The sequence below is a fragment of the Oncorhynchus mykiss genome, chromosome 7 (genome assembly GCF_057628025.1).
Source record: "Oncorhynchus mykiss isolate SJ-2025 chromosome 7, ASM5762802v1, whole genome shotgun sequence".
In the NCBI taxonomy this organism is placed as follows: domain Eukaryota; kingdom Metazoa; phylum Chordata; class Actinopteri; order Salmoniformes; family Salmonidae; genus Oncorhynchus; species Oncorhynchus mykiss.
This window is the reverse complement of record NC_143028.1, coordinates 31,483,658-31,506,109: the sequence shown is the minus strand read 5'-3', so window position 1 is coordinate 31,506,109 and position 22,452 is coordinate 31,483,658. Positions and strand designations below refer to the sequence as shown.

At 41.0% G+C, this 22,452-nt stretch overlaps 1 protein-coding gene across 1 annotated transcript in view; it reads left to right on the top strand.

The window, feature by feature from the left end:
• Window positions 1-22,452, top strand: part of LOC110527695 (GLI family zinc finger 1) — a 125,921-nt gene that overhangs the window by 64,767 nt on the left and 38,702 nt on the right. The window contains exons 2-6 of the mRNA XM_021609135.3: window positions 4,531-4,671; window positions 11,057-11,283; window positions 11,512-11,601; window positions 11,778-11,976; window positions 12,350-12,497. Of these exons, the coding sequence (XP_021464810.3) occupies window positions 4,601-4,671; window positions 11,057-11,283; window positions 11,512-11,601; window positions 11,778-11,976; window positions 12,350-12,497 (735 nt within the window). The 5' untranslated portion in view covers window positions 4,531-4,600. The remainder of the gene's footprint in view (window positions 1-4,530; window positions 4,672-11,056; window positions 11,284-11,511; window positions 11,602-11,777; window positions 11,977-12,349; window positions 12,498-22,452) is intronic.

The following is a 22,452-nucleotide window of genomic DNA, read 5'->3' as shown; positions in this document are numbered from 1 at the left end:
AAGTGGCAATAACAAAAGGTTTTGTGATGAATGAGCCTTCTAATTCAATGAAAGATGGCGTTGAATTCGTCTTTCTGCCCATACTTTTATTTAAAGTACTTCAAGGCTTGTTAATCAGCCAGACATTAGCCACTCCTTTTGCTTCTAGATGTTCCTTCTCACAGACATCAGACCAGCAACTATTTTTCACAACTTAGTCCCAGCCTTTGGAACTTTTGATTTTCTGGATGTAACCATTACACTACGGTCACTATATCCAATGGGTATGGATACATTGGTAAAAATGTGATCAACACACGTGGAGGATGTAGGTCCTGCACTATTTGTAAATACTCTGGTAGGCTGATTGCAACATCCCTAAATAAGAACCTTTTGATGAGTCGGGTAAACTTGTAACCACAACACTTCAACAACATTAGACATTTGTCATGGGGTCCTCTCTAAGATTTATAGGAATATGGCTATGAACATATAAAGCAACACACCTCCCCCATAGGCATCCCTGTCTCTTCTGTAGTTGTGATATCCTTGTATTGCTACTGCTTTATCATTAAAGGAATGGATCTTAGACAGTTTCAAAGATGGCCAATATATGAATGTCATCCAATGTTAGCACGTTATTGATGTAATATGATCTATTTTTAGGCCTTTCCTAGGTAGCTCATCGAAGACGGACATAATAAGAAGAAAGAAAACACACAAATCATGACAAGAACGTGGTTTGCCTAATAGAGTCAGTCAATCAGGCACTTGCGAGTGACAGTTGGTGTACGTGTGTGATGTTGTGCTTAAGCTACTGACCTGGAAGCTGAGCTCTCTCACTCCTCCCAGTCTTTTGGGAGGGAGAGTGGACAATGAGCCCATGGTAGGGAATGTAAGCAATGTCCCCAAGCTCTCTGGCAGCTTTCACGGCTGGGATAAGTTCTTTCTGCCTCTGGCGCACATCTCCTGAGTAGTGCTCGTTAAGAAGGAACATGTTGGTTCCTCTCAAGTTCTTGGCTCTCTCCAGAACAGCCATCTTGTTCTAAACCTCAGGAATTTGACCACTATCGTCCTGGGTCTGTTACTTGGGCTGGTTGCAGGTTTTACAGACCTGTGGGTGCACTTCACCTCAATCTTCTTATGATCCATCTGCAGCTTTTCAGTGATCATTTTTCTTAATTTCTCCTCAGACTTGGCCCAGTTCTCATGTGAAGACTCTGGTATGCCATCCACAACAATGTTATTCCTCCTGGATTGTCCCTCTAGACAGTCTGTTTTCCAAGTCATTGTTAATAATGACTCACAGACAGGGCTGATGTCCTCTCGTGTGGACTTACAGTTTGCTGTCATCTTGCTGAAAGTCTCTTTCAGGACATCCACCTGTGCATGGGGGAACTGCAAACTGTTCTTAAGGTCTTGTTCAGATTGTCCATCAGTATTTGGACAAAGCTCTTGAGAGAGACAGGGTGAAGAAGGGAAGAAAGAGAGAGAGGGGAGATAAGTGGGAGAAAGAGTAGAAGAGAGAGAGGGAGGGAAAGAGAGGAGGGGGAGAGAGGGCGAGAGGGTGGAGGGTGTGAAAGAAGGTGGGGAGGGAGAGAGACTGGAGTGATAGATGTGCAGATGAGGATGTGCAAGTAGAAATACCGGTGTGCAAAAGAGCAGAAGAACAAAAACAAATATGGGGATGAGGTAGGTAGTTGGTTGGATGGATGAGCTATTTACAGATGGGCTGTGTACAGCTGCAGCGATCGGTATGCTGCCAGTGAAATACAGTGGGGCAAAAAAGTATTTAGTCAGCCAACAATTGTGCAAGTTCTCCCACTTAAAAAGGTGAGCGAGGCCTGTACTTTTCATCATAGGTACACTTCAACTATGACAGACAAAATGAGGGGGAAAAAAATCCAGAAAATCACATTGTAGGATTTTCTATGAATTTATTTGCATATTATGGTGGAAAATAAGTATTTGGTCAATAACACAAGTTTATCTCAATACTTTTTTACATACCCTTTTTTGGCAATGACAGAGGTCAAACGTTTTCTGTAAGTCTTCACAAGGTTTTCACACACTGTTGCTGGTATTTTGGCCAATTCCTCCATTCAGATCTCCTCTAGAGCAGTGATGTTTTGGGGCTGTTGCTGGGCAACACGGACTTTCAACTTCTTCCAAAGATTTTCTATGGGGTTGAGATCTGGAGACTGGCTAGGCCACTCCAGGACCTTGAAATGCTTCTTACGAAGCCACTCCTTTGTTGCCCGGGCAGTGTGTTTGGGATCATTGTATATCTGCTGGAGCGCGTGCTATGGGTGGGTGTAACTATGGTGACCAATGAGCTGAGATATGGCGGGGCTTTACCTAGCAAAGACTTATAGATGACCTGGAGCCAGTGGGTTTGGTGACGAATATGTAGCGAGGACCAGCCAATGAGAGCACAGGTCGCAGTGGTGGGAGGTATATGGGGCTTTGGTGACAAAACGGATGACACTGTGATAGACTGCCTCCAATTTGCTGAGTAGAGTGTTGGAGGCTATTTTGTAAATGACATCCCCGAAGTCAAGGATCGGTAGGATAGTCAGTTTTATGAAGGTGTATTTGGCAGAGTGAAGGAGGCTTTGTTGCAAAATAGGAAGCCGATTCTAGATTTCATTTTGGATTGGAGATGCTTAATATGAGTCTGGAAGGAGAGTTTACAGTCTAGCCAGACACCTAGATATTTATAGTTGTCCACATATTCTAAGTCAGAACCGTCCAGAGTAGTGATGCTGGTCGGGCGGGCGGGTGTGGGCAGCGATCGGTTGAAGAGCATGCATTTAAATTTACTAGCATTTATGAGCAGTTGGAGGCCACGGAAGGAGTGTTGTATGGTGAAAAAGCTTGTTTGGAGGTTTGCTTACACAGTGTCCAAAGAAGGGCCAGATGTTGAATGTTCAGAATTAAACCCTGTGGCACCCCCATAGAGACTGCCAGAGGTCCGGACAACAGGCCCTCCGATTTGAGACACTGAACTCTATCTGAAAAGTAGTTAGTGAACCAGGCGAGGCAGTCATTAGAGAAACCAAGGCTGATATGTCTGCCAATAAGAATACGGTGATTGACGGAGTCGAAAGCCTTGGCCAGGTCGATGAAGACGGCTGCACAGTACTGTCTTTTATCATGGCGGTTATGATATCGTTTAGGACCTTAAGCATGGCTGAGGTGCATCTGTGGCTAGCTCGGAAACTGGATTGCACAGCGGAGAAGGTACGTGGGATTCGAAATGGTCGGTGATCTGTTTATTCACTTGGTTTTCGAAGACTTTAGAAAGACAGGGCAGGATGGATATAGGTCTGTAACAGTTTGGGTCTAAAGCGTCTCCCCCAGAACAATGTATTGACATAAGCGTCAATAGACTGACACTCATCCTTTCCCATTGACTGCAAATATATTGATAATAAGCTTCAACCCTGTGACACTCATCTTTTCCCATTGACTGCAATCTATTGACATAAGCGTCAATTGGTTGATGCTCATCTTTTACCATTCGCACCGCAAAGCTTGCTGGGAGCATGGCTAGTTGACATAAGCATCAATCAGTTGATACCTAACTTTTTTGCAAAAACGTAACAGGATACATTTTTTAGGCTGATAATGGGCTGTCTTATGATAGATTGCAGTTCCTCATGTCCTGAAGTTCTCTGTTGGCTGACTGTGTTTGATGTCTACTCTGTGTGTACTGTAATATGTTGTACTAATTGCTGTGTTAAGTTCCTACCAGAGCCTACAGCAATAATAGTAATAGTACCTGGAGTGATGTGGGTGGTTGTAATGAGCAGGTGCTCACTAGCTTTCTGAGGCTAATTGCCCACATAGAATTCTACACACACGCACGTGCACAGTGCCCAAATCATGCCTGTTGATCCCTTGATTTCTGGTAAGGCTCCATTGTGGCATTCCTCTTCAGTTTGGGGACACAGAGACAGTCCAATGGCTCTGTATACTGCAGCATGTCTCTTTTGGCCTGTGTCTTCGGTTTGGAGACAGACAGAGAGAGATTGGCAGTGTGGCGAGAGCTTAATGCAGTAAATCATTGTTTGTGTCCCTAAAGACAGGCTAATCTCTCATAGCCTGTCCAGGCATGTCAACAGTAGGATCACAGGACTTCATTACCACGCGAACACTTTGGGTGGCATCAGAAAAAGCTCATTTAGACACTCTGTGCCTCGTGTACAGGCAAGACAAGTGTGTTTGTGATTCAGCATGTGTCTACAAGAGAGTGTGTCTATGACAGGGTGATTGTGAATAAAAAGTACAATGGTGTGTGTGTGTGTGTGTGTCTACTCATTCATATTTCAGTTCAGCATGTGTTTTCCAAAACAATGCTATCGTTAGCCTAAGACACATTTCAAGAAGTCGTTAGATGGCTGCGGATCCCCCCGGTGGTTATAGTTCTAGGTTCTAAGTTCAAATGTTTGTTTTCTGTCATTGTGTTCCCTAACGGTGGTTCTAAGTTCTAAAAGTTATTATTGTGTTTACGTCTCCTAACGGTGGTTCTCGTTGTCGCTCCCTCAGGGCGTAAGGCTGCTGGCTGGCTGTCCTGTTCCGTCACAGAACAGAATACTGAGCAGAGGACAGAGCCCCAATGCCAGTGGACATGCAGCCACATCAGGGGCTGTATCATTATGAGTCTACACCCAACCAGCCGGCCAGAGGGTAAGATATATTTTGTGACCAACTTTTGATTTTGGTGTGTATACAAAAAAAATGCATAAACAGAGAATCAAAAGACAGAAAATAAGAACAAGCATACAAGACAAAACGCCAAATAAAAACAAAAAGTTAATGAATGAAGTCAATAATTGTCCTGTCTATCCCATCCAGAGGGTAAGACAACACAACAACCCCATCAACAACAACAACAACAACAACCACTCCTCCTCCTTGTCCTTAGTCTAACCAGTCTAACCTAAAACTATCAACACTTTTCTATCATAATCCCTGAACTTTAAATCAAATCTGGTGCACTGGCCAGCTTCTTACTGTGATATTATGTTATTGTAACATGTATCACACAAGAGACTGTAAAGACACCAACAAACAGACAGATATGAATGATTCACTCTCGTTCCTCCATACGTACTGTAAAACAATCTGACGACTCGTCTAGTCCAGGGGCTCAAATCTCTTTATTCTACTCACAGACAGACGGCATTCTCTGAGTAGCTAAAAGCCTAAGCTGCAATTGTTTTGGAGATAGAGAGCCTCTCTCTCGCTCTCTCTCAGCTGCTAATTACAGGCCGGCCAGGCCCCGCTGAGCTCTGCATGACTGCCCTCCCTCCCACCCTACCGTTCCCTGCTCAGGTTACTCTTGATAGCGGGTAAGAGGAAGAGAGGGATAGAGGGAGAGAAAGTAAGGGAGGGAGAGAGAGTGAGAGAAAAGAGAGAGTAAGATGTGAGAAGGAGAGAGAAAAAGGGGACAGGGAGGCAGAGAGAAACAGAGGGAGAAAAATCAGAGGGAGGTGGAGAGAGAGAGAAAGCGTGAAAGAAAAGCTTAATTTACTTCTACCAGAAATCGAGAGTAAGAAAGAGGGAGCGAGAAAGGGGGAGAGAAAGCGGGAGGAGGAGGAGGAATACACAGTGCGGAGAAAGAATTAGAGAGCTGAAAGGGAGACTTAGAAGGTACAGGGATGAATGAAGTCTGCTCTGCAGGAGAGGAATATAGGGAGAGAGAAAGAAAGACAGAGGGGGAGCGTGAGTGAGAAAGTGTGTGTGTGTGTGTGTGTGTGTGTGAGTGGAGAAAAGTTCTGAATCCAGAAAGAGAGTGAGAGAGAAAAGGGAGTAAAGAACACATTGAAATGTATTTGGAACGTTCCAGCTAGGCTTCCCTAGTCTGTTCAGCTGAGAAGGGAAACCCCCATCTGGGTAGCTATTAGCTACAGCTATAACAACATTACTGTGAATTGGAGTACATCACCATCTGGTGGGGAGTGGGAAACGTCACAACACCTCAGAATTCATGGGTTTCCCAAACTCGGTGCACATTTTGGTTTTTGCCCCAGCACTATACAGCAGATTTATATAATCAAAGATTGATGATGAGATGGTCATTTGAATCAGCTGTTTAGTTTGCACTGGCAATTACACCGTTTACGGAAATAATTAGACATGACCCAAATGTAACAGGTATCAGTATTGGTAAACATGAAAATAAACTAAAGGTATTGAAACTCAATGCCCCCCTTGCTAAAAATATTTTCAGAGTACTCTAAAATATCAGGATATTAAATGAACGTGAAAAAAACCCAGGACATAATGGCAATAGGAAAAATAATAACTCATTATCTACAACAATTCTTTAAGTGGACCACAAAAAATATCAAATACTTAGGATGCTTAATAAGTGACAACAAACAACAAACATTTAAGTGATAATGGCCAAAAAGGCTGTTCATTGGGGGATATATTGGCACGGGTTTTGTTAGGCTCGAGACAAAGTCAAAACGTGCCAATATATCCTTGAGGGATATATTGGCATTATCATTTGAGGGCATTATCATTTTTATACAACGGGTTACCAACATATTCAAATAAGAATTATGTTAAAGAATTAATTCATACAATATCAGCCTTCCACAAGATACAGTCCTGACACAAATCTATGGTTGCTACCCAAGCCGGCTGGTCTTTTGGTGGGACAGCTGGAGATCGAATTTCAATACTGAAACAATGTTGCAAATGTCAGAGAGACAGCCAGCCAGGTTTATACAAATGTTCGCTACTGAAAACGAATTGCTAATCTAAAGGAAATGGGAGATAATATCTAGATGCTTTTTACAGTGTAGATCAAATTTATAAATTGTCTGGCTGGGCAAATGAGACAGTGGATTGCGCTGTCAGATGGAGCATTTCAACATCATAGCTTTAGCCGGTGGTAACTTGTGCAATAGACACCGGCTGGAATGCGGTTTTGACCAACCAGCATCCAGAATTAGACTCACCCGTTGTATAAATAAAGATAACTTTATCCCATTACTCAACAAAATGAAAGCGTGAATAAACCTCTTCAGAATGGCATGGCTCCCAAAGTCTTTAGATTTATTCTCTGTAATACCAGTTAGCTCACTGAAGACATTCTTTCAAAAAGTATATATATCATAACATACTTCATATGGGCAAATAAAACTCATAGAATGAAAAGCAAAGTCTGACATCTTCCTAAGACTGAGGGTGGTTTTAACCTTCCAGACTTGGAATTGTATCAACTCGCCTCCCAGGGCTTTTACTTACATACACTGAGTATACAAAACATTAAGAACACCTTCTCTTTCCATGACAGACTTACCAGGTGAATCCAGGTGAAAGCTATGATCCCTTATTGATGTCACTTGTTATATCATCTTCAAATCAGTGTAGATGAAGGGGAGGAGACAGGTTAAAGGAGGATTTTTAAGCCTTGAGACATGGATTGTGCATGTGTGCCATTCAGAGGATGAGTGGGCAAGACAAAAAATGTAAGTACCTTTGGACGGGGTATGGTAGTAGGTACTAAGCTAACATATGCAATTATTTTAAGATGGTCATACCATGGATCATTTAGCCATTTCATTTGGAATTTTAGGAGTCCTTTAGGTATATAAAAAAATTGTCAAATATTATTTGATAAAATATTGAATTTGGCTTTTACTGCTACTGTACCCCATAGAAATCATTGAATAACACATTCATAAATGGCAACAGAGACAGTAAAACTAATTAATCACAATTAAGGTTTTGAAGTGTCTGTCCTATATCTAGGAGATATTAGAAAGCTCTGGAAATATATATAATATTTGACACATATTTAACCCTTTATTAATAGTTTGTAGGCCAAACCGTTCAGACGCTGCAGATGTTTTCGTGAGAAGACCAATTTTCGGTATGTCTCATGGTCTAACAAAACACCACTGTAGCTCTGCCACCTTCCGCCGCAGATGCGGTCGATTGAGACACAGCCCATGCAAAAAACCTGATATCTCCATCTTAAACTGACAGATTTCTATGGGGATTTTTTTATTATGTTACTTAGATTGACGCACGGGTGCATCAATAGACTTAATATAAGGATTTTGAAATGATTTATACTTTTACTTTTGAAACTGTTGGTAGTATATTTTAGCAATTCCATTTACTTTTGATACCTAAGTATATTTAAAACCAAATATTTTAACTTTTACTGAAGTAGTATTTTTCTGGGTTACTTTTACTGGAGTCATTTTCTATTCAGGTATCTTTACTGTTACTCAAGTATGACAATTGGTTACATTTTCCAACACTGGTATTCAGGACCAAAAGTGAATTGCTTTGCCAAATTTTTGCAGTATTACTTCAGTGCCTTGTTGCAAACAGGATGCATGTTTTGGAATACAGTATTTTATTCTATACAAGCTTCCTTCTTTTCACTCTGTCAATTAGGTTAGTATTGTGGAGTAACTACAGTGTTGTTGATCCATCCTCATTTTTCTCCTATTACAGCCATTAAACTCTAACTGTTTTAAAGTCATGGTGAAATTCCTGAGCGGTCTCCTTCCTCTCTAGAAACTTAGTTAGGAAGGACACCTGTATCTTTGTAGTGACTGGGTGAAGTGATACTCCATCCAAAGTGTAATTAACAACTTCACCATGCTCAAAGAGATATTCATTTTGACCTATCTACCAATAGGTGCCCTTCTTTGCGAGGCATTGGGAAACGTCCCTGGTCTTTATGGTTGAATCTGTGTTTGAAATTCACTGCTCGACCTTACAGATTTTTGTGTGTGGAATACGGAGATGAGGTAGTCATGTTAAACACTATTCTTGCACACCGGGTGAGTCCATGCAACTTATTATGTGACTTGTTAAGCATATCTTACTCCTGAACTTAATAAGCTTGCCTTAACAGAGGGGTTAAATACTTATTGACTCAAGACATTTCAGCTTTTCATTTTTTATTAAATTGTAAAACAAATTGAAAAGCATTATTCCACTTTGACATTAGTGGATATTTTGAATTGAGTCCCTTTTAAATTCAGGCTGTAATACAACAAAATCTGGAAAAGTCAAGGGGTGTGAATACTTTCTGAAGGCAATGTAGTTAAATGCACTAAAGAGGAACGATGGGTACATATTGAAGATAGGTGAAAATATTCTGGGGATGAGCATCATCATTAATCATGCCAAATAACGACAGGTATTCAGGTTTCCACAAAGGTACCAAAGGATAAAGCTAAGAGCATTAACTTTTTCTGATTAATGTATTTTCATACATGCAACTTAAAAGGTTTCTATTTGACATTTTTTGGACATCAGAGCAAAATTGAGGGAATCCTATTTGAGTCAGAGAAGGATGTTCAATATGATAGGGAAAATATACAAAACCTTAAAGAATGCATATCCAACTGACAGTCTCTTAGAAAAATATAGAAACTATTGGAACCAAGACTTAAAAATAACTGATATTGGCACAAGATGGAGGGAATGTTGGAACATAACTAACAAAATTACAGTTAACTAAAATGTACTCTTAAAACCTCTTAAGGTTCCGGCCCTTTTTTTCAATTTTCGCCTAAAATGACATAGCCAAATCTAACTGCCTGTAGCTCAGGACCTGAAGCAAGGATATGCAAATTCTTGATACCATTTGTAAGGAAATACTTTGAAGTTTGTTCAATTAATGTAGGAGAATAACACATTAGAGGTGGTAAAAGATAATAAAAATACATGCGTTATTTTGTACCATCTTTAAAATGCAAGAGGAAGGCCATAATATATTATGTCAGCCCAGGCACAATTTGGATTATGTCCACTAGATGGCAGCAGTGCAACGTTTCAGACTGGTCCAATGAACCATTGCATTCCTGTTCAAACTGTTGTATCAAGACTGCCCAAATGTGCCTAATTGGTTTATTAATACATTTTCAAGTTCATAACTGTTCATTCTCCTGAAACAATAGCATGGTATTATTTCACTGTAATAGCTACTGTAAATTGGACAGTGCAGTTAGATTAACAAGAATTTAAGCTTTCTGCCAATATCAGATATGTCTATGTCCTGGGAAATTACCTTGTTACTTACAAACCTCATGCTAATCACATTAGCCTACGTTAGCTCAACCGTCCCACAGGGGGACCCACTGATCCAGTAGAGGTTTTAATCCAGTATAAACTAATGGGAATGCTATGAAGTCCAAAAGTTATGGGTGGGTTTAGAAGGTTGGCTGTCATAAGTATTAAAATGTAAATGTAGTTTTAATTAATCTGTCTGCATATTTCAAGACATGGCATATGGGGGTTCATAGTGAGATACCCGATGGGTTGGACGATACTTTTCTCATCAATCATCTTGAAAAAACGTATACTTAAAAACTGGAAATCAACTAATCCTCCTTCGTTAACACAATGGAAAGGTCAATGCTTTATTATCTAAATGTTGGAAGTGTGTGTGCAATGGAGAGAAACAAAATGGTGCAGTTTAAGGCCATGTGGCGGAGAGTGATGCGGGCGCTGGAGATGAGGGTGTGAGCAGGTGGGTCTGGGCAGAGGGGATGTTGTGGATGTTTGTGTGCGTCTGTCTGTATGTTGTCGTTTGTACGTGTATGTTTTGTATTGTTAATCTTACCAAAAAAAATGAATTAGCTGTGTAGTGTTAGGGCACAAACCAAAGCCTTCACCCAGGGGGTGCCCCGGGACCGAGTTTGGGAAACACTGGTTTAGATCACTGTTCTTTAATCCTTGTGTGCAGGCTTTTGTCCTAGCCCAGCACTAAACACACCTGATTAAACCAATCAACATATGATCACAACCATGAATCAGGTGGGTTAGTGTTAGGCTAGAAGGACCAGAATCGAAGAATACTGACTTAGAGAACATACCAGCCATACTTTAGCTTGGCTCACCCTTACATCGGAGTGACTAAGAAGTTGTTATCTTGGTTTCTTTGTACTGAATGTCTGTATGGGTATGTTGCTTTCTATGTATGTCTGTGTCCCTCTGGATGCCTCTCTGTCTGTATTTCTGTCTTTTTGCATGTCTGTCTGAATGTCTCTCTGTATGTCTCTCCGTCAATGTCTGTCTGTATGTCTAGCCTTGCTTCTTCAGGAAGGTCTCCCTACAGTGAAGTGTCATCCCTGCATGCTCCGCTCCACAATGGCCATCCTCAGGACTGCAGGAACATGTATAACCCAATGACCCCTAACCCCAGAATCAATCCTAACTCCGGTGTCAACCCAATGGACCAGTACATGAGACCCCCTCTGGCTCCCCCACTGCACAGCATGATGGGACACCGCAGCATGAATCAGTCCTCCGACGGTGAGTCAACAGTCCTGCGTCACGTGAAACACTTCTTGACCTTACCCTCATTATAACCAAAGACGGGCTCTATCTCAATTAGTATTTTCTCCATTCCTCCGACTCTGGTGAATTGAGAAAAAAAACAGAAGAAACCTCTTCGTGATGCTCCGGTCCCTCAGGAGTCAGTATGGCTGTGTTCGAAAGCCTGTAATAATGTATTATTTCTTATCCTCTGTGTTTGTCCAGGTGGTAATAGCACCCCCTACTGTCACAACAACCTCATGTCATCCCACCACGGCTTCCCCCATGGACAGGGATTAGACCATGTGGGAGACGGTAAGAAAATAACTGGATCGTGTTTATTTCCGCTGCAAAACGCTTTAAAATGCTTTCCGTTGCAATTCCCCCTCTCCGCTCCTCATCTCCTCGCCTTACCCATCCTTTACCTCCCAATCTCCCCCACTCCCCGTCTCCTCTTTTCTCTCCCCCGCCTCCTCCTTTCGCCTCCCCAGGCTCGCGGTTCTCAACGCCTCGCTCCATGCTGAAGCTGAGTAAGAAGCGTGCCTTGTCCATCTCGCCGCTGTCTGACGCCAGCGTGGACCTACAGACGGTCATCAGAACCTCTCCTAACTCCCTGGTGGCCTTCGTCAACTCACGTTGTGGACCCAACGGAGCCAGCTCCTACGGACATCTGTCTGTGGGCGCCATGAGGTCAGGAGCAGGGACCCTACACTATACTACGCTATGACATATACACCACAATGTATTGCACGATACTATATTACACTGTACTCACGCTGCTGACCCAAAGGAGCCAGCTCCTTCGGACATATGTCTGTCATGAGTTCAGGAACCAGAATAATATCATGTATAACGCAACACTACTTTACATTCTTTGGCATCAGTCACTTTGTATTGAAATGCATACTTTCCCAATGAAAATGTTAACATCAGTTTTAAATCAGTAACATAACCTGTGATCAGTGTAATATTCTTAAACATCATGATGATGATAATATATATATATATATGCCCCCATGCACCTGTGAAACTGTTTATGATACCCCTATCTCTTGTATTGTAGTCCATCAATGGGTTACTCCAACTCAATGAACTACCAGTCCAGACAACAGAGCTCTATGTATGGTGGACACACCCCTGGACCCTGCCACGCTCCTCCCCCCCGACTACCCCCCCACAACCCCCGCCTCCACGCACCAAAACATGGACACGTAAGACTATTTATGATTGTCTTCAGACACTTGCTATGGGCTCCACTTGCTACTAACAGCTTCGAGAGAGTGCATACAGAAAGATAGAGAGACATTCTAAAGCTTGTACCAAAGTACTGTATGTACATGTACTTGAGTAGACCCATTTCCCGGCCGCGTCATGAAAAGCCGTGCATGCAGTTGGTCATCAGAAACCTCTGTTTACCTAGCAGTGGATACGATCACATACAACTTCAAATGCAGATCGTGCAAGTTAACAAAACACATCATCAGATGGTTATTGACTACAATTTCTTAGATGTCATCAGAGGAATGATTACCTAGCACGCTTGTAAGCCAGTGAGGCAATGTAAAATATCACAAATAGAGCCAGAAGAATAAAATATAGATGTAGGATCTTAATTTGAGCCAGTATGCTACAGCAGGAAAATACATGTGAATTATTATGTGGATTATAATTAATGGACATTTTTGTAGGGGTTGATACATTTTTTGTTACGGCAAATCAAGTCTAAAATTTCAAAGTGGAAATCAATACACTCAAATACGCTACAAGTTTGCATTACCTGCTGAGCGTAAACATTCTCAGCAACAAAAGAGTGATCAAATTATGATCCTACATCTGTACTTGTTGAACATAGCTGTAGCCATCAGTCTTGTGTGTTTTCATGCTCATCACTTACTCACTATTCAGTTTGTCGGGGGACATCAGCGTTAGATATTTTAATTACATTTCTTTAGGGGGTAGATCAGCTTTAATATTGCAGATAGATTGAAGCTTCCATCAATGTAATTACAGTGCCTTGCGAAAGTATTCGGCCCCCTTGAACTTTGCGACCTTTTGCCACATTTCAGGCTTCAAACATAAAGATATAAAACTGTATTTTTTTGTGAAGAATCAACAACAAGTGGGACACAATCATGAAGTGGAACGACATTTATTGGATATTTCAAACTTTTTAAACAAATCAAAAACTGAAAAATTGGGCGTGCAAAATTATTCAGCCCCCTTAAGTTAATACTTTGTAGCGCCACCTTTTGCTGTGATTACAGCTCTAAGTCGCTTGGGGTATGTCTCTATCAGTTTTGCACATCGAGAGACTGAAATGTTTTCCCATTCCTCCTTGCAAAACAGCTCGAGCTCAGTGAGGTTGGATGGAGAGCATTTGTGAACAGCAGTTTTCAGTTCTTTCCACAGATTCTCGATTGGATTCAGGTCTGGACTTTGACTTGGCCATTCTAACACCTGGATATGTTTATTTTTGAACCATTCCATTGTAGATTTTGCTTTATGTTTTGATTCATTGTCTTGTTGGAAGACAAATCTCCGTCCCAGTCTCAGGTCTTTTGCAGACTCCATCAGGGTTTCTTCCAGAATGGTCCTGTATTTGGCTCCATCCATCTTCCCATCAATTTTAACCATCTTCCCTGTCCCTGTTGAAGAAAAGCAGGCCCAAACCATGATGCTGCCACCACCATGCTTGACTGTGGGGATGGTGTGTTCAGGGTGATGAGCTGTGTTGCTTTTACACCAAACATAACGTTTTGCATTGTTGCCAAAAAGTTCAATTTTGGTTTCATCTGACCAGAGCACCTTCTTCCACATGTTTGGTGTGTCTCCCAGGTGGCTTGTGGCAAACTTTAAACAACACTTTTTATGGATATCTTTAATAAATGTCTTTCTTCTTGCCACTCTTCCATAAAGGCCAGATTTGTGCAATATACGACTGATTGTTGTCCTATGGACAGAGTCTCCCACCTCAGCTGTAGATCTCTGCAGTTCATCCAGAGTGGTCATGGGCCTCTTGGCTGCATCTCTGATCAGTCTTCTCCTTGTATGAGCTGAAAGTTTAGAGGGACGGCCAGGTCTTGGTAGATTTGCAGTGGTCTGATACTCCTTCCATTTCAATATTATCGCTTGCACAGTGCTCCTTGGGATGTTTAAAGCTTGGGAAATCTTTTTGTATCCAAATCCGGCTTTAAACTTCTTCACAACAGTATCTCGGACCTGCCTGGTGTGTTCCTTGTTCTTCATGATGCTCTCTGTGCTTTTAACGGACCTCTGAGACTATCACAGTGCAGGTGCATTTATATCGAGACTTGATTACACACAGGTGGATTGTATTTATCATCATTAGTCTTTTAGGTCAACATTGGATCATTCAGAGATCCTCACTGAACTTCTGGAGAGAGTTTGCTGCACTGAAAGTAAAGGGGCTGAATAATTTTGCACGCCCAATTTTTCAGTTTTTGATTTGTTAAAAAAGTTTGAAATATCCAATAAATGTCGTTCCACTTCATGATTGTGTCCCACTTGTTGTTGATTCTTCACAAAAAAATACAGTTTTATATCTTTATGTTTGAAGCCTGAAATGTGGCAAAAGGTCGCAAAGTTCAAGGGGGCCGAATACTTTCGCAAGGCACTGTATCTGCATCATTTCCAATCCTCCGTATTTTTGTTTTGTAAATATATATACACACACACATACGTGTATATATTTTTTTACTATAATTTTTTTAAATAAAAACATTCCTTTAAATTTTCTCCTAACCCTTCCACCCATCCCCTAATTTGAGTAAACTACTGACTGGATAACAACACAGGCTTCTACTTCCAGTTTAGACATACTATAAACATTTTATGAACACAATGAATTTTACAATAGTTATCTTTGTTTGTTTTTAATCCCATCCTTCAGTTAACACAGACAATTGTTTTCCTTCTATTTGCCATTTTTTTTTTCAACTGTGCTGTGATGTTTCACAAAACTTCTGAACCTTTCTATTCTCATAGTTTCTACAGATTGTAAATTAAATTTACATTTTGCTAAAATTATTATTATATTATTGATCGATTGACTAGGACTTTTCAAATCACCCAGCAGTGTTATTTGCAGAGTTAGCTCCAGATAAACGTTGCAATTCTTCAGCCATTCCTGGACCTGCGACCAAAAACAAGCTACACATGAACAGTACCAAAACAATGATCTAATGATTCTGTTTCTTCACAAACAAAATCTGCAGAGCTGGGATGGTTGTATCCCCCCATTTACAGTATATAACATTCTATTGGTTGAAATCATTTTATAATAATTTAAATTCTACGTTTTGAATATGCCGTCATTTTGCGTATCAGTTCATAAACCATTCGCCTTGGAATCGGTAAATCAAAATAATTTCCTAACTATTTTGCAATCTATATGGCATAACTGTACATTTTCTGGTCCTTAAATTAAACTGGTGTACTTTTTTTATTTGTTACAATTTTCTTTAACCATTTTTGCGGTAATGCTATAGTTAGTTGGCTGTAATTTTGGGTAGAGCAGATATTTTTGTTAGCTGCATGTGTGACATAACTCCACCAGTCCTATTTATGATATAATTTACAGAGATTATACCTTTTATTTTACTTTTATTCCAAAAATAATGTTTATTATCTATTACTATACTTGAGTGTCTTTTCTGGTGGATTAAACTGAAATTGCAACCAACTTCCTATGGCTTGTTTTAGTTTATATAAATAGTTTATATAATTTGGAGATTATTTAACTTTTAAATAAGAGGTTTTAATCTGAATGAAGGGAAAAGGGCCATTCTTGACCATGGGGCGAGACATTCTTACTAATCTGCAAGAGAACCAGTTCGGATTTAAGTATAACTTTTTATGATTGAAGCCTTTAGTGAGAGGTCTAATGCTATAATATTTAATAATTTCTACCCTCCAAAATCATATTTATGATATAAATAGGCCTGTTTAATTTGGACTGGCTTGCCATTCCAAATAAAATTTTATATTTTTTTGCGCATAATTATTATTTTTTTAACACACAAAAACAGGTCGCTAGGTGTAGGCAAGGCCATAAGAAACAACTAGAGAGTTAAGGGTGATTGTTCCACAAATACACAGGTATTTTCCTTTTTTTGCTAACTTTCTATTAAAATGTATCATAGTGAGACATTTTTATTTCGGGATATGAATACTGAGTATGTCCACATCACCGTCCGACCTTATTATTTATTGGTAAATCTAAAAGTTATATATTTTTTTAGTGATCCAATATGTAATATAGTACACTTATTATAATTTGGTTGTAATCCAGAGAGCTAAGAAAAAGTTCAATGGTCAATGCAAATAGTCTGGGTATCCATTTGATTAGCTGTTCAGGAGTCTTATGGCTGGGAATAGAAGCTGTTAAGAAGCCTTTTGGACCTAGACTTGGCACCGTTACCGGTTGCCGTGCTGTAGCAGAGAGAACAGTCTATGACTAGGCTGGCATCTTTGGCAATTTTTAGGGCCTTCCTCGGACACTGCCTGGTATAGAGGTCCTGGATGAAAGGAAGCTGGCCCCAGTGATGTACTGGGCCGTATGCACTACCTTCTGTAGTGCCTTGCGGTTGGAGGCCGAGCAGTGCCAGGCGGTGATGCAACCCGTCAGAATGCTCTCGATGGTGCAGCTGTAAAACATTTTGAGGATCTGAGAACCCAATGCAGAATAATTTCAGTCTCCTGAGGGGGAATAGGCATTGTCGTGTCCTCTTCACGACTGTCTTGGTGTGTTTGGACCATGATAGGTTTGTTGGTGACGTGGACACTAGAGCCCCGTCAATGAGAATGGGGACTTGTTCGGCCCACCTTTTCCTGTAGTCCACAATCATCTCCTTTGTCTTGATCACGTTGAGGTAGAGGTTGCTATCCTGGCACCACACTGCCAAGTCTCTGACCTCCTCCCTATAGGCTGTCTCATCCCTGTCGGTGATCAGGCCTACCACTGTTGTGTCATCATTAAACTTAATGTTGCTGGAGTCGTGCTTGGCCAAGCAGTCATGGGTGAACAGCGAGTACAGGAGAGGACTGAGCACGCACCCCTGAGGGGCCCCCGTGTTGAGGATCAGGATGGCAGATGTGTTGTTACCTACCCTTACCACCCGGGGCGGCCTGTCAGGAAGTCCAGGATCCAGTTGGGCATAGCGACTATGGTGGTCTGCTTGAAACATGTTGGTATTACAGACTCGGTCAGGGATAAATTGAAAATGTCAGTGAAGACACTTGCCAGTTGGTCAGCGCATGCTTGGATTCAATCTTAGTCCTGTATTGACGCTTTGCCTGTTTGATGGTTTGTCCGAGGGCATAGAGGGATTTCTTAAAAGCATCAGGGTTAGAGTCCCGCTCCTTGAAAGCAGCAGCTCTACAATTTAGGTCAGTGCGGATGTTACCTATAATCCGTGGTTTCTGTTTGGGGTATGTACATACGGTTGGTTACCTTGGGGACAACGTCATCTATGCACTTATTGATGAAACCAGTGATTGATTTGGTGAACTCCTCAAAGCCATCGAAAGAATCCCGGAACATATTCTAATCTGTGCTAGCAAAAGAATCCTGTAGCTTAGCATCTGCTTCATCTGATCACTTCCATATAGAGCGAGTCACTGGTACTTCTTGCTTTAATTTTTGCTTGTAAGCAGGAATCAAGATGATATAGGTATGGTCAGATTTGCCAAGTGAAGGGCGAGGGAGAGTTTTGTATGCGCCTCTGTGTGTGGAGTAAAGGGGGTCTAGAGTTTTTTTCCTCTTGTTGCACATGTAACATTCTGGTAGAAATTAGGTAAAACATATTTAAGTTTACCTGCATTAAAGTCCCTGTCAACTAGGAGTGCCGCCTCTGGATGAGCATTTTCTTGTTTGCTTATGGCCTTATACAGCTCATTGAGTGCGGTCTTGGTGCCAGCATCGGTTTGTGGTGGTAGATAGACAGCAACGAAAAATATAGATTAACAATCTCTTGGCAAATAGTGTGGACTACAGCTTATTATGAGATACTCTACCTCAGGTGAGTAAAACCTCAAGACTTCCTTAATATTAGATTTCGTGCACCAGCTGTTATTGACAAATAGAGACAGACTGCCACCCCTTGTCTTACCGGAGGCAGCTGTTCTATCTTGCCGATGCACGAAAAACCCAGCCAGCTGTATGTTATCCCTGTCGTCGTTCAGCCACAACTCGGTGAAACATAATATATTACAGTTTTTAATGTCACATTGGTAGGATATTCTTGATCGGAGCTCATCCAGTTCATTATTCAATGATTGCACGTTGGCTAATAGTACGGCAGGTTACCCACTCGGCGTCAGATTCTTACAAGGCACCCAGACCCACGTCCCCTATAGCTCTCTCTCTTCTTCATGCGAATGACAGGGATTTGGGCCTTGCCTGGTGTCCGACTCGTTAGATTTTTTTATTTTTGTCCAGTACGAGATGAGTAATCACTGTTCTGATATCCAGAAGCTCTTTTCGGTCATAAGAAACGGTGGCAGAAACATTATGTACAAAATAAGTTACAAATAACGCAAAAAAACACACAATAGCACAATTGGTTAAGTACCCGTAAAACGGCAGCCATCTCCTCCTGCGCAATTATACATATTTTAATACCTAACATTTTGATGGCCACAATCAATAGATAAACAGTAGAGGACAACCTTGTTTTACTCCTCTTGACGGTTTAATAGTTTCTGAGAAGTAGCCATTATTTACTATTTTCAACCTAGGATTACTATACATAACCCATTGTATGAGAGCTTTACCAAAATTGAAATATACCAGCCATTTATATATAGATTCCAGTTGTACTTCATCAAAAGCCTTTAAGTCAGCTATGAATACAAGGCCTGGTTTTCCAGATTTTTAATATTGTTCTATTGTTTCCAGTACTTGTCTTATATTATCTACAATGTCTCGTCCATGTTAAAAACCTGTCTGATTTGGATGAATAATATCTGCCAAAACCTTTTTAATTCTATGCGGTATGCATTTTGCATCACAACACTGAAGTGGGCCTCCAATTTTAAGGGGCCTCCAATTTTAATGAACTGGGTCTTTATATTTACCACTTGCGTCCTGTTTCAGTATTAATGAAATCAGACCTTCTTGTTGAGTATCTGACAAGCTACCATTTTGATAGGAGTGGTTAAAACATGCTAATAACGGTCCTCTGAGTACATCAAAAAAGGTTTGGTATACCTCAACTGGTATGCCATCCAGCACAGGAGTTTTCCCGGACTTAATAAATCTTCTTCGGGATCCTGTGTCCCTTCCACGGGATGGTTGAGCTAACGTAGGCTAATGCAATTAGCATGAGGTTGTATCTGATATTGGCAGAAAGCTTAAATTCTTGTTAATCTAACTGCACTGTCCAATTTACAGTAGCTATTATAGTGAAATAATACCATATTGTTTGAGAAGATTGCACAATTTTGAATATGAGAAGTTATTAATCAACAAATTTGGCACATTTGGGCAGTCTTGATTAAAAATGTTGAACAGAAATGCAATGGTTCATTGAATCAGTCTAAAACTTTGTGCATACATTGCTGCCATCTAGTGGCCAAAATCTAAATTGCACCTGGGCTGGAATAACACATTATGGCATTTATTTTCTTTGTATTATCTTTTACCAGCTCTATTGTGTTATATTCTCCTACATTCCTTTCACATTTCCACAAACTTCAAAATGTTTCCTTTCAAATGGTACCAAGAATATGCATATCCTTGCTTCAAGGCCTGAGCTACAGGCAGTTAGATTTGGGTATGTCATTTTAGGTATAACATTTTTAAAAAAAAGTCTGGATCCTTAAGAGGCAGATCCTTGAAGGCTTTAATTGCATCAAGAAGTTCCTCCTCTGTAATTTGGCCTTCACATGAGTCTTTCTGCACAGCTGTTAATTTTACATTATTAATAGAAACAAATCCATACAATTAACTTCAGTTAGTGGAGATGGAGGAGACTGGAACATATGCTTAAAGTATTTGCTTCCTCTTTCAAAATATAGTTTGGTGAATCATGGGTGACTCCATTTGTAACAAGTTTCAGTAAATTATTTTTGGAAGCATTTCTATGTTGAAGATTTAAAAAATAATAGTGCATTTTCCCCGTATTCCATCAGGGTTGCTTTATTTTATACAATATAAACTAAGCAAAAAAAGAAAAGATCTTTACAGATCCTCATTGTAAAGGGTTTAAACACTGTTTCCCATGCTTATTCAATGAACCACAAACAATTAATGAACAGACAGTAGGCAATTAAGGTCACAGTTATGAAAACTTAGGACACTAAAAGATACCTTTCTACTGACTCTGAAAAACACCAAAAGAAAGATGCCCAGGGTCCCAGCTCATCTGCGTGAACGTGCCTTAGGCATACTGCAAGGAGGCATGAGGACTGCAGATGTGGCCAAGGCAATAAATTGCAATGTCCGTACTATGAGACGCCTAAGACAGCGCTACAGGGAGACAGGATGGACAGCTGAACGTCCTTGCAGTGGCAGACCACGTGTAACAACACCTGCACAGGATCGGTACATCTGAACATCACACCTGAGGGACAGGTACAGGATGGCAACAACAACTACCCGAGTTACACCAGGAACGCACAATTCCTCCCCATCAGTGCTCAGACTTTTTAATAGGCTGAGAGAGGTTGGATTGAGGGCTTGTGGGCCTGTTGTAAGGCAGGTCCTCACCAGACATCACCGGCAACAACCTCGCCTATGGGCACAAACCCACCATCGCTAGACCAGACAGGACTGGCAAAAGGTGCTCTTCACTGACGAGTCGCAGTTTTGTCTCACCAGGGGTGATGGTCGGATTCGCGTTTATCATCGAAGAAAGGAGCGTTACACCGAGGCCTGTACTCTTGAGAGGGATTAATTTGGAGGTGGAGGGTCCGTCATGGTTTGGGGCGGTGTGTCACAGCATCATTGGACTGAGCTTGTTGTCATTGCAGGCAATCTCAACTGTGCGTTACTGGGAAGACATCCTCCTCCCTCATGTGGTACCATTCCTGCAGGCTCATCCTGACATGACATTCCAGTATGACAATGACACCAGCCATGCTGCTCATTCTGTGCATGATTTCCTGCAAGACAGAAATGGCAGTGTTCTGCCATGGCCAGCGAAGAGCCCGAATCTCAATCACATTGACCACGTCTGGGACCTGTTGGATCGGAGGGTGAGGGCTAGGACCATTTCCCCCAGAAATGTCCGGGAACTTGTAGGTGCCTTGGTGAAGAATGGGGTAACACCTCACAGCAAGAACTGACAAATCTGGTGCAGTCCATGAGGAGAAGCGCTGCAGTACTTATTGCAGCTGGTGGCCACACTAGATACTGACTATTACTTTTGAACCCCCCTCTTTGTTCAGGGACACATTAATCAATTTCTATTAGTCACATGTCTGTGGAACTTGTTCAGTTTAATGTCAGTTGTCTTGTTATGTTCATACAAATATTTACACATGCTATGTTTGCTGAAAATAAACTGATTTGACATTGAGAGGACATTTCTTTGAGTTTATTACACTTGATCTTTCTTGAATAAGTTCCTCCATTTATTTTTCCTCTAACTGTAATGAATGCTCATGGAGGAAATGTGTAGATTCACGCACAGATGTTTATTAAGCCGTCACAGAAGGCAGGAGTCATGGTCACAGGCAGGCAATGGTCAAACACAGGTAGGTAATCAAAAACGAACAATACCTCACAACCATACAAACAGAAAGAACTGAACTAAATAGGGAGCTAATGAGACCAGGTGAGAAACGAACACAGTTGAAATCAATGAACAAAAAATGAAAGACAGGACTAAGTTCCAGAACACAGAGAAACAGGGCTACGTTCAAGAACACAAAGAAAAAGAACACAAGGTTGACTAAGAAAAGGGAAGCAGAACCTTACACTAACTTATTATGTGCCTCTATGGTACTGTTTTTATTGCTATCTATCTGTACTCTTCGTCCTTCTATTTCCTTTTGTTAATATGGACTCTTGACCTAAATTGCTTTTGTTTTAGTATTGAATTGCATGGCCTCTTAAGGCACATTTAAATGTGTCCTATACAATAAAGGGATCTTCTGTACTAATGTAATGTTGGAAAAAGTCAGTTAAAAAATATTCTGTCC